The 15,074-nt window shown below is 38.5% G+C and overlaps 1 protein-coding gene and 1 pseudogene across 2 annotated transcripts in view; one reads left to right on the plus strand and one right to left on the minus strand.

The window, feature by feature from the left end:
- PFN2 (profilin 2) overlaps nt 1–745 on the minus strand; it is a 6,543-nt gene extending 5,798 nt beyond the window's left edge. Inside the window, exon 1 of one of the 2 annotated variants that reach the window (XM_034957591.3) lies at nt 1–745. In XM_034957591.3, coding sequence (XP_034813482.1) covers nt 1–132 — 132 coding nt within the window. In that variant the 5' untranslated portion in view covers nt 133–745. The other variant, XM_034957592.3, reaches the window with a different exon arrangement.
- The window catches only part of LOC100976066 (uncharacterized), a 27,294-nt pseudogene continuing 12,537 nt past the window's right edge, over nt 318–15,074 (plus strand).

The following is a 15,074-nucleotide window of genomic DNA, read 5'->3' on the forward strand; positions in this document are numbered from 1 at the left end:
CGTAATGCTCTGAAAGACGCCCCCGGCCGTGGCTGCCCAGACGTATTTGGCGTCGCAGTAGCCGACAATGGCGGCCTCCTGGCAGCAGCCATCGCACATCAGGTTATCCACGTAGCTCTGCCAACCGGCCATCTTCGAGCCCTTCGCACTGCAGCGCGGACGGCGAGGAGCAGCAGGCGCAGCGGCGGCGGCGGCGGTAGCGGGCGGCGGCGGCGGCGCGGGGGGAGGCGGGGCGGGGGCGGGGAGGAGGCGGCTCTGCGCAGGCACCGACCGCCCCCCTCCCCGAGGAGCTGCGGAGGGAGGACGCGGGTTCAGCGATGAGGGACGAACCTCAGAGCGCGCTCAGCCGCCCGGCCGCCCGCAGCCGCGGGGCTGACAAACCAGCGGCGGGAGGCTGCGAAGCGGCTGTGCCTGTGGCGGCTGCTCCTTACCGCAGCGCCCTCCGTTTTCCGCGGACACGGCTGGGCGTGCGCGCGCGCGTGCGTGCGATCCTTCCGCGGCGCCCGGGCACGGAGGGTCCCGGGAAGGGCGGGGGGAGACTGAGGCGGGGGCGCGGAGGGATACCGCCCCGGGACAATCACGGCCGCCACGTGCGGGAGGCGCCGGCCGGGCGCGGTGGCGTTGCGGTGGAGGGCCGAGCTTCCGACCTCGGGCCGGCGGAGAGGGTGGACCCCGCGTCGCTCTCGGCACCCCAGGAACAGCGGCGGCACGGACGCCTTGGAGCCCCGCGGCCGGGCCGCGATGTGCTTTTCTCCTGTGTCCGCTGCCCGGGATGCGGAATCTTGAGCCTCGGTGTCGGGTTACAGAGTTGTCCTGGTGACGGGATGCGGAGCGTTTCCTCCTCTTTGTGGTGGGGGCGGCTGGTGGCAGGGGCAGCTGGTGGCAGGGTTGCCCACGCTAATCTCCGAGTCTCTAAGGGCACCGTCTTTCCTGGATCCCTCTTGCGCCTCGTCCATAAAGGCAGACCCGCGGGCGCGCGCCGGCAACCTGAAATCAGAGCAGGCGTCCGTGGCGCTCAGGAACCTTGCTGAGCTTCGCCGATCTTTCATTGTTGCTTCATTTGGGTACCAAGGGCCTCTCATTCTGTGGATTCTTTGCCTGGAGGAGCCCCCTTAATGTTGCTAATCACGTGTGGTTAAATTGCTCGTGAATTCCGAACAAAACAAATAGCGACCTGTGTTACACTGTTTCTTGGTAACTGGGAAAGTTACTGGTGGCTTGAAGTATACGCAGAAAATACAAAGATTAAAAACTAGGGAAGAGTTCACTGAATGAACACCGTAACATTTCTGCTCTGCAGGGTAAAATAATTTCGGGACCCAGGTCTGGGAAAGATTTGTATTAACAAGGTAAACGGTGGGTAGAGTGCCTGAGAAGCTATTCGTATCGTCTTTGGTAGCCTCTGGGCACTAGGACTAGACATGGAATTAGGGGTCCCCCAACAATGACTTCAATTTTAGGTTAACAGAAACCATCTGCCACTTAAGGGAAAGAAAGCACCAAAATGTAGATAAGTTGATGTTCACCCTTAAAGTTATCGTGTAAGGTCATGATTTGTAGGAGGATTAAGGAATGTATCTCTGGAAAGGGCAAGAACGTTGCTTTTAAAAGTCTAATTGGTTCTGAAGTTTTATATTTTTTCTGCTGATTGCTTTAAAATGTTCAGCTACTAGAGAGAAAAAAAGTACAGTAAAAGAAACCCCCAAGTCAGAGACCTATCAGACTGAGAATATGTATTTTCTCATGTTCTAAAGATACAGAATACCTGTGTGGTGTAAAATGTGAGCCAAAAATTGTTTCATTTTTGTAAGTGTGCCTCCCACCTGATTTAATTACACTTAATTGTTCTTGTTTATGACTCTGCCTTTTATGGTGATGTTGATCATTTTAGTCCTTCGATCATAGCACTGTATCATCTTAAAAGTTAATAATAGATTACTTGTAACACAGGCTATGTGAGAATTCATCAAGCTGTATGTACATTTATTGTGCTCTTCATTGTATGTATAATTCAATAAATTGAAACAGTAAACAAAAAGGTAATTATAGAAAAAATACAGTGATAACTTGAAGTATGTTGAATTTTTATTAATTTACTCTGAAGGTTTTAAGATATAATTTCTAGACGTTACTATCTTATTGTTATAGCACAGAGTTGGAAATAACTACATTCTTTTCCTATTCTTTTATTGTTGGCTTTAAACAGTGAAAGAATTTGACCAACAATATTTTCTAATTCAAATCTCAAAAGATTCTAAAACACATTTCTTGGGTAAAATATTCACAAAAATTTAGAATTCTTGACATTTTTCTATATTTTTCAAAATATAATTCATTTTAAATTACTGCTTACTTTTCCAACATGATGTTATTTTTCTAGAATTGCAAACAGTAAAATTTAAACAACTATGAAAAAAATTCTGTATAATAGATTAAATTTTACAGTTTCAATTTTTAGGTTATATATTCAAAGAGAGTCCATGTGCTGTCTTGGTTTTCAGTACTGTAATAAAGTAACCTGTGCTTTTTTGTTTGTTTATTGAGACTCCGTCACCAGGGCTGGAGTGCAGTGGCATGATCTCGGCTCACTGCAACCTCTGCTTCCTGGGTTCAAGCAATTCTCCTGCCTCAGCCTCCCAAAAGTAGCTGGGATTACAGACACCCGCCACTACGCCCAGCTAATTTTTTGTATTTTTTGTAGAGACGGGGTTTCACCATGTTGGCCAGGCTGGTCTCAAACTCCTGACCTCGTTATTCGCCTGCCTCGGCCTCCCAAAGTGCTGGGATTACAGGCATGAGCCACCATGCCCGGCCACCTGTGCTTGTTTTCTTTAGAACCAGCTTCCTTGCATGCTGCTTTATTTTCCATTTGTGTACAGTGATCTCTTCCTATTTCATCTAAGTGTTGCTTATACGTTTCAGAAAGTATAAATAGAGGTGGAATACTGAGCTTTAGTAATAACAATATTGGTTCACTTAAGTCCAAAGGAGTATCAGTGTGAGAAAAAGAATTGCCAATTTGTATCTTCCTCTACTTTTCTGAGAGTAAGTAATCCCTAGGATAATAATTGTAATATCTGGGCAGAAGTTTAGAAAAGTTGTGGCTGTGTTGTTGATACAAATAGCCAGAATAATGTAGCCATTAACAATCAGTAGCATATTTAAGTTTGGAGTGCATTATTATGCATTCTTTCCAGAATTATTTTACTCTTATTGAGTAAAGCAGAAACTGTGTAGTAAGCCACATTTAATGTGTAAGTCAAGTGGTGTCTGAACCACTTGAGTCCATGTAAAAATCATTTGAAATTTTAGCAAAACACAACAAATTATCTTTAAAATGTACACAACCTGATAATCATTGGGGGCAGGATCTAAAACTATACACAGTAATTACCCCCAAATTTAGTAAAACCATAATTAACCATCGGTTATTTAAAAATTTCACCGCATAGTTCATTTCTGAAAACAGTATATGAATTATAAAATCAATATCACAGCAATAAAGTTTAGAAAATGGAGAAAAATCCTTAATCCCACAAGCTAATACAAATATCTTTTGAATGTATTCACTATTTATGATTTTTACAGTAAAGAACAAGGAGAACTTATAATTCTGCATTTGGCCATTTTACCCTGAAATTCTATGAATTTTTGCTTTTTATATTTTGAGGCTATTAGGAAAATGGAAATTTAAATTGTTATATTTTTCCTTTCTGATGAATTTATTCTTTATTATTTAGTAGTTGCCCTCTTGATCACCAATACTGCTTTTTGTCTTAAAATTTTTGTCAAATATTAAGGTAACATCCCAGCTCTCTTTTTATTGGTGTTTACCTTATATATCTTTTCGCTCCCCACCTCTCTTTCAACCTTTCTCTGTCCTTTTTATTTTGTGTCTCATAAACTTCACGCAGCTGGATTTTGTTTTTTTATCCAATATGGCAGTATAACCTTTAATTGGCAAGTTTATTCCATTTACATTCATTGTAATTATTGACATACATTTGGACTTGTTTGAACTAATTTTATTAGTCTCTTTTTTTTCCGATGCTTCTTTTTTCTTCCTTGCCTTTAAAAAAAATGTCGGGCATGTGCGTTTTATTCTTCCTTTTTTTTTTTTCAAATTTATGCTACCAATTTTTCTTAGTGTTACCCTTAAATTTTTGCCTTGCATATTTAATACAATAAAGTTTTAAGTTAAATATCTTAAACACTACCCCTAGACAATCCAAAAACCTTAGAATGTTTTAAGTCTGGACACCTCTCTCCAGACTCTTACACAGATGTTTATGTATGTGTGTATATATATGTACTTACATGTTTGTATTTTATTTACTTACTATTCCTTTTCATATCTCAGATCATTCTATGATCATTTTTCTTTCTAAAGTACATCTTTTAGAAGTTCCTTTAATAGCAGTCTGTTGGTGAGAAACTATGTTTATCTGAAAATATATTTATATCACTTTCATCCTCTGACAATGGGTTGGATCTACAATGCAAAATGGACACTTTGAAGATGTTATTCCATTTCATTTTGGTTTTTGTCACTGCTGTTGTATCATATGGATGATTTGTCTCTTTTCCTCTGGCTACTTTGGAACCTTTTTGTGTTTGCTCTTCTACAGTTTAACTATGATGTGTCTACATTTGGGTTTCTTTTATTCTACTTAGGAAAATAGATTTATATTTATCATCACTTCTGTAAAATTCTCAATCACTATCTCTTCAATTAATTCCTTTTTCTCAGTTCTCTTTACTGTCTTAGAGTTCAGAATACATATGTTTCTGTTTCCTCTTCTGTTCTCCGTATCTCTTAACTTCTTTCATCTTTTTCATCTTCTTACTACTCTCTGTGCTCTATTCTGGGTAATTTCCTCAGATGTGTATTCCATATCACTGTTCAGCTATGTTTCATCTGTTGATAAACCCATACATTGAGACTTTTTTAATTTCTAAAAGTCTATTTTTCATTTTAGAAGTTCCATTTTATTGTTATGTGTATCTTCCCAGTTATTCCTGATACTCTTGTATTCCTTCCCGATCTTTGTGGTTCCATACTTCATTTCTTTAAATGTTTCTTACCTACTTATTCTGTACTCTGTATCTGTATCTCAGTAGTCAGTATTAAACGAGGCTTTTAAAATCTTTTGTTTTTGCCCAATGAAACCATTCCAATACATAAACAAGTTGTATGTTGTTTTTCATCTACCTCACCCATAGTGGCTTGCCTCCTTGTATGCTTGGTGATCTTAAAGATTGTGAATGATATTTCATTGATCTTAATATGTAGGAAATTTAATGGCCTAAAGTGTGGAGACTTTTCTTCAAAAACAGTTTGTATCTGCTTCTACTATATGTCCAGGGTGCTAGCAACCTGGGGGCACTTTAACCCTTTCTGTGGTGCCCCCTAAAGGCAGGAGTATCTGATTCAGCTCCTCACATAGCTGCCATTGGCATCTGCACTCAGACTAGCCCCATTTTTCCTGGTTACATACAGACTTCAGCTCTGCTTTCTGCTCAAGATTTGTTTCCCGTTATTTGGCAGGAAAAGGGTATTTTGAAGATTTCTCTAATAATTTCTGTATGAGGATTTCAGTTTCTCCACATATGCACCAACAGTTGATATTGTGTGTCTTTTTAATTTTAAACATTTTGCTAGTTGTATTATGGTATTTAATTATGGCTTTAATGTGCATATTTCCAATGACAAAGGTGAGCATCTTTTTCTTGTTAGTCATTTAGATACTTTTTTGTGAAGTGCTTGTGCAAATCTTTTGCTACATATTTTTCATTGTTAATGACTGTGCAGTAGTCCATCAAGTGGCTGTATCATAAGTTATCATTTCTTATTGAAATATCAGGTAAGTTGAGAAACAATAACCAAAAGAAAACTTCTTTATGATCTGTGTGGTGGTGAACTTTGAATTGTGTGGAAATGGATGAAATACATTCTTTTAAATGTCTGATGGCAAGATTTAAAATATGAAGTGTGGCACTTAATTCAGTTAATCAAATGTGATAGACATTGCTGGTTTGCCTATCCAGTATGTACTCTTCTTCCTTGCTAACAGAATCTTGAATTTGCTTGAGATAATAGTAAATAATTTAAAATACCTCCATAAATGCCCTTCCAGCTAGGGTGGTCATCTAGTCCATTGGCCAATAAACTAGATCAAAAGCTACTTCATGGAAAGCTATTTTTTCCTTGATACCTATATCTTTCTGTAAAGAACTGCTCAGCTGGCATAAGCTTTCTACTTTTAACCTGTCTTTTCTCTTGTCCAGATTGTGATTCAGTGTCAAAGTGGGGCAGTCATTCGTAAGTGCTGAGCATTGTGGAGCAGGAGGGGAAAGGGGCCTGTTCTCTCAAGGACCTTCACTATCCATACATTTCCTACCCCCAGACTCTTGTTAGATTGGGTAAATAAACTCCTTACTTGGTTAAAGTACTGGAATCAGCCTGTGTTAAGTGCAACCAGACCCTGCTCTAACCAGAATATCCATTTTGCTATCCCACCTCAGGTCTCTAAGCATTCTAGTTTATCCAGTTTTGCTTTTCCATAATGAGTTAAGCTCTTGAGGAAATGCTTTACATCTATTGCATCCCTATTGTAATAATGTCTGAATTAGCCATATCATAGAAAATTGCTCTACTGTTTGTTTTTTTTTTTTTTTGGCAATAATACATTAAATAGTGCCCTAGAGGCTTCAACGATTTCGTGTACCTCCCTAAATATCACATTAGCTGACAGAAAATTCCTTATGAGTTATGACTCATTTTTTCTGATTTGATGCAGAAAAGAGAATTCTGGAAGCACATGTAGAGCATTTCATTCCAAGTTATACGTGAACTTGAGAGATGTTTTTTGTAGAATTCCAAGGGTAAAGGCACAAAGCCTACAAAAACATTGGCCATCTTGTTATCTGATATGAGAGAAATGCAGGCAGTCCATCAAAACACCCCCCAAAGAGATTACATGTCTAATTTTTCTTCATCTCAGTCCCAGAGGACAAATAATAAAATTTAATTAAGTAGCTGTTTCCCCCAAAAAAGTATTAAATGAGGCTTTTAAAATCTTTTATTTTTACCCAATGAAACTCAGATATCACTTCTGGGAAAAATTCTTTCTGGGTTCACAAACATACTGACAGAGAACTAAAAGGAAAGTGTAAATTGAGCAATGGCTGTGTTCCATTTACAAGCATTTTAAAAGTGAATGTCAAATATATAGATGTCTAAATCATTTGATTTTCAAAGAATGTAAACTTCACCACCACCAGCTACAGCACCCGCATTCTTATTGAGAAATTTATATTAGGTAGCTAATTATGCACATAATAAGACTGTCAAAGATCATGTTGACACCTTATCCCACTTTACCATTTCAGGCTGATCCAAACTCATAATATGAATAGATGGACATTGACCAAAGAGACCAGCAGCAGAACAAAAGCATAAACAAACATGAGAGTAGGCTAATTTTACCAACCTGAGGTCAAAAGTAAGTATTTTTAGAAGTAAGTGAGTAACTAGATGAAGTAGATGATGAAGGTAGTATGCAGGACTGTTAATAACTGAAATTCCAAATAGAATCCAGGGAGGTTAAAGTGAAACACTTTCAATACGATGCCTTTATGTTGCAGAGGTTAGACTCACTTGATGACTTACGTGGCTCTGTTTTAAAGACCTCTTGAACAAAATATTTAATTGGAACAATTTATTTGCTATCAGTTCTTTTAGTGGATAGTAGATATTCCTGGTAATATTTACATTTTTCAAGTCATATAACAAGTATTGAGCTCTTGCTCTTGTTACATATAACAAGTATTACATATAACAAGTATTGTAGCTCTTGTTACAGGTAACAAGTGTTGCAGCTCTTGCTACCGCTGTACTTGTTGGTATGTATTAAGGGTAACATTTGTTAAAAAGGCCCTTGCCCTCTGATTTAAAGTCAGGCAGGAAAGTAATGCATGCAAAGCACGTGAGCAATGTGGTCTGGCTGTAGAGTATGTGAGAGGCAAACAAGGATATGAACTAATTATATTACCATTAGATCACAAAATCAGGTGGTAAACACTCTAGAAGGGCAGAGATGGTGAAAATTAATGGAGGCTGGAGTTATAAGAAACTAATAAAACAATGTTTCATAGAAAAGACCCAAGTACTGTTAGACCTTAAGGAATGGGTAGAACTGAAGTTTGGTTTTCAAAATCATAGAGACAGCATAAGCCACTGATTCCCCCTTCCACTAGAAAAAGCAGCCCACAGAATGAGAGAAGATATTTGCGACACATACATCTGACAAAGTACTTCATATGGTTTGGCTCTGTGTCCCCACCCAAATCTCATGTTGAATTGTAATCCTCACATGTCAGGGGCAGGGCCTTGTGGAAGATGACTGAATCATGGGGTGGACTCCCTGCCTTGCTTTTCTTGTGATAGAGTTCTCATGAGATCTGGTCGTTTGAAAGCGTGTACCACTTCCCTCTTCGCTCGCTCACTCCCTCCCGCTCCACCATGTGAAGATTGTGCCTGCTTCTCCTTCACCTTCTGCCATGATTGTAAATTTCCTGAGGCCTCCCCAGCCATGCCTCCTGTACAGAGACTGTGGAACGGTGAGTCAATTTAACCTCTTTTCTTTATGAACTACTGAGTGTCAGGTAGTTCTTTATAGCAGTGTGAGAACAGACTAATACAGTACTCATTCAAAATATGTAAATAAACTATAGGACAACAGAAAAAGGGTGACAATTTGTAAGAAAAGTGGGCAAAGGCTTGAATGGAAAATCTACAAAAGAGATTACAGGCCAATAACCACAGGAGAAGATGTTCAACTGCATTATTCACCAGGAAAAAGCAAATTATCTTTTGCACCATCTTATACCCATTAGGATGGCTATTATAATAAAAAAAAAACAGAAAATACTAAGTGTTGGTAAGGATGTGGAGAAACTGGAATCCTTGTGCACTCTTGGTGGGAACGTAAAATGGTACAACCAATATAGAAAATAGTAAGGTAGTTCCTCAAAAAATTAAAAATACAATTGCCATATGATCCAGAAGTTTCATTTCTGGGTATAAAAACAAAAGAAGTGAAAGTAATAACTCAAACAGATGTGGCACACCCATGTTCATAGCAGCATTATTTCCAATAGCCAAAAGGTAGAAGTAACCCAAGTGTCCATGACAGATGGATAAACAAGTGGTGGTATATACATACAATGGAATGTTATTTAGCCTTAAAAAGGAAGAAAATTCTGACACATGCTAAGACACGGATAAATCTTGAGGACATTATGCTTAGTGAAATAAGTCAGTCGCTAAGCGACAAATATTGTATGATTCCACTTATATGAGATACTTAGATCAGTTAAAATCATAGAGATAGTAAATAGAATGGAGGTACCAGGCCTGGAGGGAGGAGGAAGTGAATTATTGTTTAATGGGTACAGAGTTTCAGTTTAAGAAGATGAAAAGAGTTCTATATGTGGACGATGGTAATGGTAGCACAATAATGTGAATAGAATTCATTCTACTGATCTGTACACTTTAAAATTGTTAAGATAGTAAGTTTTGTTATGTGTATTTTACCACAATTGAAGTTTAACCACAATGCAATATCACTATTTGCCTATTAGAATGGCAAAAATGAAAAAGAGAGAAAATACCATGTGTTACCAATCAGAACAACACATACACTGACTGCTATTAGAAGCGTAAAATAGTACAATAATTTTGGATGATGCTTGCAGTGTCTACTATAACTGAACATACACAAACCTAAGACTTCACAGTTCCACTCCTAGATATATATCCAAGTAAAAATGCTTCCATGTCTTCCCTAAAAGACTGCAAGAATGTTCACAGCACAATTCATAGTAACTCCAAACTGGAAACACCCAAATGCCTATCAAAAATAGGATGGATAATAAATGTTATATTCATGCAATGGAATATTATACAGCAGTGAGAATAAACATAATGGTAACTATTTTCAACATATGAATGAAACTCACAAACATACAGTTAAAAAATGCCAGATAAAGTGTATCCTTTGGGTAGATTATTTGAAGGGTGCCCTGGAGTAGTGTTATAGTACTGTTTCTTGATCTCAGGGCTATTTATATGGATGTGTTAACTCTGTGGAAATTCATCAAGCTATATACCTATAACTGGTGCAATTTTCTGTATTTTTGTCATAATTAAAATGAGAAATTTTGAAATCCCAACAGTTATGTGTGTGTGCATGTGTGTGTGTCTGTATGAGAGACAGTGAGTGAGAGAGAGAGACAGAGAGAGAGAAAAAATTGGCAAACTGTTAATAAAATTCATACATAAATGCAAAGGACCAAGAATAACCAAGAAAATGTTTCTTGAAGAACAACAGAATTGGAGGACATTCACTATTGGCTATCAAGTCTACAGTATATGTAATATTGGCACAAGGATAAACATATAGGTCAGTAGGCCAGAATAGAGACTCCAGAAATAGATCTATGTATGGTCAATCACTTTTTCAAATAGATGTCAAGGTAATGGGAGAAGATAATTTTTTCAAAAAATAGTGCTGGAATAACTGGACATCTGTGCAAAAAAATGAACCTCTACCCTTACATCTCACTCTCTGCAAAAAATGAAAGGGGATCCTAACCTAAATTTAAGAGCTAAAATTATAATATTTCTAGAAGAAAATGAAGTCTTTGTGACCTTGAATTAGGCAAACAATTCTTAATTAGGACACAGAAAAGCATGAATCACAAAAGAAAAAAATGATAAATTGGACCTTATCAAAAAGTTTGTAATTTCTTTCTTTATACTACAAACTCATACACTGATAATGGGAATGTAAAATATGGTACAGCCTTTTGGAAAACAACTTGGCAGTTTCTTAAAATTTTAAACACAAACCCACCATATGACTGAGCTATTGTACTCTTAAGTATTTATCATGGAACTTTAAATCACATGTTTACACAAACACTTGGACAAAAATAGTTTTAGCAGCTTTATTTGTAATAACCCCAAACTGGTAAAAAACTAAATGTCCATCAGCAGAGGTATGGATTAGAAAATTGTGATGTATTCATATAATGGAATATTATTCAACAATAAAAAATAACACATCTGATACATCCAACAACAGTGAGTCATGTTTAATGAAAGAAGCCAGACCACTCCCCACCACAAAAGAGCACTTACTGATAAAGCTGACCTTAGAAGCTTTGAAATGCAATATTTTGACTTGATACTACAAGGCAGACAAAACTGTACACAAACACTACACTCTGGTTGGTAAATCTGTTTGTTTCTCATAGGAGCTTGGTTAGCAATTCTGAAACTCTTTTACATGTTGTGTTTTCTAAGGCTGCTGTAACAAACTACCACAGACTTGGTGGCATAAAGCAGGAGAAATTTAATCTTTCATAGTTCTGAAAACCGGAAGTCCAAAATCAAGGTGTCAGAGCTGCGGTATCTCTGAAGTCTCTAGGGGAGAATCCTTCTTTGTGTCTTCCAGCTCCTGGTGACTTCAGGTGTTCGTTGACTTGTGGCTGCTTCACTACAGTCTCTGCCTCTGTCTTTACCTGGTCTTCTCCTCTTGCCTCTATGTTTCTCTTCTCTGCGTGTCTCTTATAAGGATACTTGTCATTGGATTTAGGGCCCACTGGGATAATCTAATGTAAATGAATCTTAAGATCCTTGATTATGTCTGTGAAGACCCCTTTTCTAAATAAGGTTACATTCACAGCTTCCAGTGGTTAAGACATAGGCATATATTTTTGAGGATCACCAATCAACCTAATACACATGTATATAAAATGAATAAGTGCTTTGCAAACACTGTCACTGCCCAGAGCCCCTGACACCAGCCATAGTTGACCCCACCATGCTCTTTGACATCACTGTCAGTGGTGAGTCCTTGGGCCACATTTCCTTAGATCCATTTGCAGACAAAGCTATTAATACAAAGACAGCAGAAAATTTTCATGCTCTGAGCACTGGAGAGAAAGAATTTGGTTATTAAGAGTTCTTGCTTTCACAGTATTATTCCAGGATTTATGTGTCTGGGTGGTGATTTCACATGCCATAATGGCACTGGTGGAAAGTCCATCTATGCGGAGAAATTTGATGATGAGAGCGTCATCCTGAAGTATACAGGTTCTGGCATCTTGTCCATGGCAAATGCTGTACTCAACACAAATGGTTCCCATTTTTTCATCTGCACTGCAAAGACTGAGTGATTGGTAGGCAAGCATGTGGTCTTCGGCAAGGTGAAAGTGGGCACTAATAAGGTGGAAGCCATGGAATGCTTTGGGTCCAGGAATGGCAAGACCAGCAAGAAGATCATTGCTGACTGTGGAAAACGCTAATAAATTTGAATCGTGTTTTATGTTAACCACAAGAGAATTGCTTCTGTAGCTCAGGAGAGCACCCCTCCAACCCATTTGCTCACAGTATCCTATAATCTTTGTGCTATCTCTGCTATTCTTTAGGTTCTATATTTTCCTTATTCCCTTCCATGTCTAGCTGGATTACACAGTTACATTTATGATCATGAAATAAAAACTAAATAACAAAAAATAAAAAATAAAAATTGAATAAGAAAATATATTGTAAATAATGAGAGCCAGGTTTCTCACTGACGTGAGAAAGAAGTTACAAATAAGCAAGAGTGAAAGGTTAGAATGACCTCTGTGGTGCTGGATTAGAGTCACATTTATCAGCATGAATTTATATTAATATGTATACAGATATATGAGCATAAATACAGGTATTGTAGATACATGCGTTAGTATACGTACATATATCTCCTACCTCTGTTCACTAACAGAAGCTGAAGCAATGACACTCAAGTAGTAACAAGTAGACATACTACTTAGATCTTTATTTCTAAATACCTTTTTTTTGTTTGTTTGTTTGAGATGGAGTCTCACTCTGTCACCCAGGCTGTAGTGCAGTGGCATGATCTTGGGTCACTGCAACCTCTGCCTCCCAGGTTCAAGCAATTCTGCCTCAGCCTCCCGAGTAGCTGGGATTACAGCCACGCACCACCATGCCCAGCTAACTTTTGTATTTTTAGTAGAGATGGGGTTTCACCATGTTGGCCAGGGTCTCAAACTTGTGACTTCAGGTGATACACCCGCTTCGGCCTCCCAAATCTAAATACCTTTTTCCAACAAACAGAACCAGTGCTCCTTAAAGAAATACTTGTTTCTAGATCTAGAGCAGAGTAAATACAATATGAGCCTGGAGCATCTTACAGTGCCAGAAAGGAAGTGTCCAGAAAAAAACTCTATAGAGATGGAAATTAGATTAGTGAATGCCTATGGCTGAGATTGAGAATGGGAAAATGACTGCAAATGAAGATAGGCTTCCTTTCGGGATGGTGGAAGTATTCTACAATTAGCTTGTCCTATTAGTTTTACAACTCTGTAAATATACTAAAATTCATATTGATATCATGTACCTCCTGATGTGATGAGTATGAAAGTTGAATATGTGCATACACGTCAATAAATTTTATGGTATATAAATTATACCTCAACAAAGCTGATTAAGAAGAAAGTGCTCTATAAAACAAACAAACAAAAAGGCCAGGCACAGTGGCTCACACCTGTAATCCCAGCACTTTGGGAGGCCGAGGCGGGGGGATCACGATGTCAGGAGATCAAGACCATCCTGGCTAACACGGTGAAACCCCCATCTCTACCAAAAATACAAAAAATTAGCCAGGTGTGGTGGCACACACCTGTAGTCCCAGCTACTTGGGAGGCTGAGGCAAGAGAATCGCTTGAACCTGGGAGGCGGAGGTTGCAGTGAGCCAAGATCGCGCCACTGCACTCCAGCCTGGGAAACAAAGCGAGCTTCCATCTCAAAAAAAAAAAGAAAGAAAGAAAAAAAAAAAGGATGGTGTATATTGAAGACACACAAGAACCAACTGAAAGTGCTACCAATGGCCAAAGTTGGAACAATTTGAGCAACAAATTAAGTAATGGTATACTGGATTAAAGCCCCAAAATAGAATCTTCGTGATATTCATGACTCCATAGTGACATACATACATACATAAATGGGTAAGAAGGGACAAATCTTCCTTACAGAAGAATTGTAAGTACTAAATATAGAAGGAATGAGAGAAATAGAAAATCACCATTAGAACACCACAGTAATAGCTACTATGAGCAAGATCCACTGATGAATGCTAAAATTAGTGAGTGAAACTTTTAGGATGAGTGAGATATTTGCATAACCTCAAAGTATTTCCTTCTAAATATTTATTAATTACTGTGGTCATTTAACATAAGCCTATAAAGTCTTTCATATACCCTCCTCCAGAGGTAGAGTTTAACTCCTTTTCCCTTGAGTGTAGGCTGGACTTAGTGACTTGCTGCTAATGAACAGAATATGAAAAGGGAAAAATAGCAAGAGAAGAGTGGCAAGCATGACCCTAAGTGGGTCAAAGTTAGCATCAACAATAATAAGTCATGTTGATATAATGTGCCTGCTGATATGTGATAAATATGTATCTTTGGGGTTTATTCGTTTGTTTGTTTGTTTTGAGACACAGTCTTGTTCTGTTGCCCAGACTGGAATCCAGTGGCGTGATCTCAGCTCACTGCAACTTCTGCCTCCTAGGTTCAAGCAATTCTCATGCCTCAGCCTCCTGAGTAGCTGGGACTACAGGCACTCGCCACCACGCCTGGCTAATTTTTTTTTTGTATATTTAGTAGAGACAGGGTTTCACCATGTTGCCCAGGCTAGTCTTGAGCTCCTATGATGTGATATATATCAAATCTCCCAAAGCTGATCGTACCCATACCCTAGGACCTATTCATTCCAACCATAGGTATACATGCAACAAAAACGTGTTCACATTTTTTGCACCAAAAAACCTTTAAAGGAGGCTGAAAAACAGCATTATTTATAATAGCCCAATAAGTAATACCTAGCTCAAAAGACTATTTTGAGGACTATATAATATATATATAAAATATACAAAGTAGGACCACAGGCTCTGGTACAATAGACAATAAAAAGCTGTCATCATCATCATCATCATCATTATAAT

The sequence above is a fragment of the Pan paniscus genome, chromosome 2, assembly GCF_029289425.2.
Source record: "Pan paniscus chromosome 2, NHGRI_mPanPan1-v2.0_pri, whole genome shotgun sequence".
Taxonomy (NCBI): domain Eukaryota; kingdom Metazoa; phylum Chordata; class Mammalia; order Primates; family Hominidae; genus Pan; species Pan paniscus.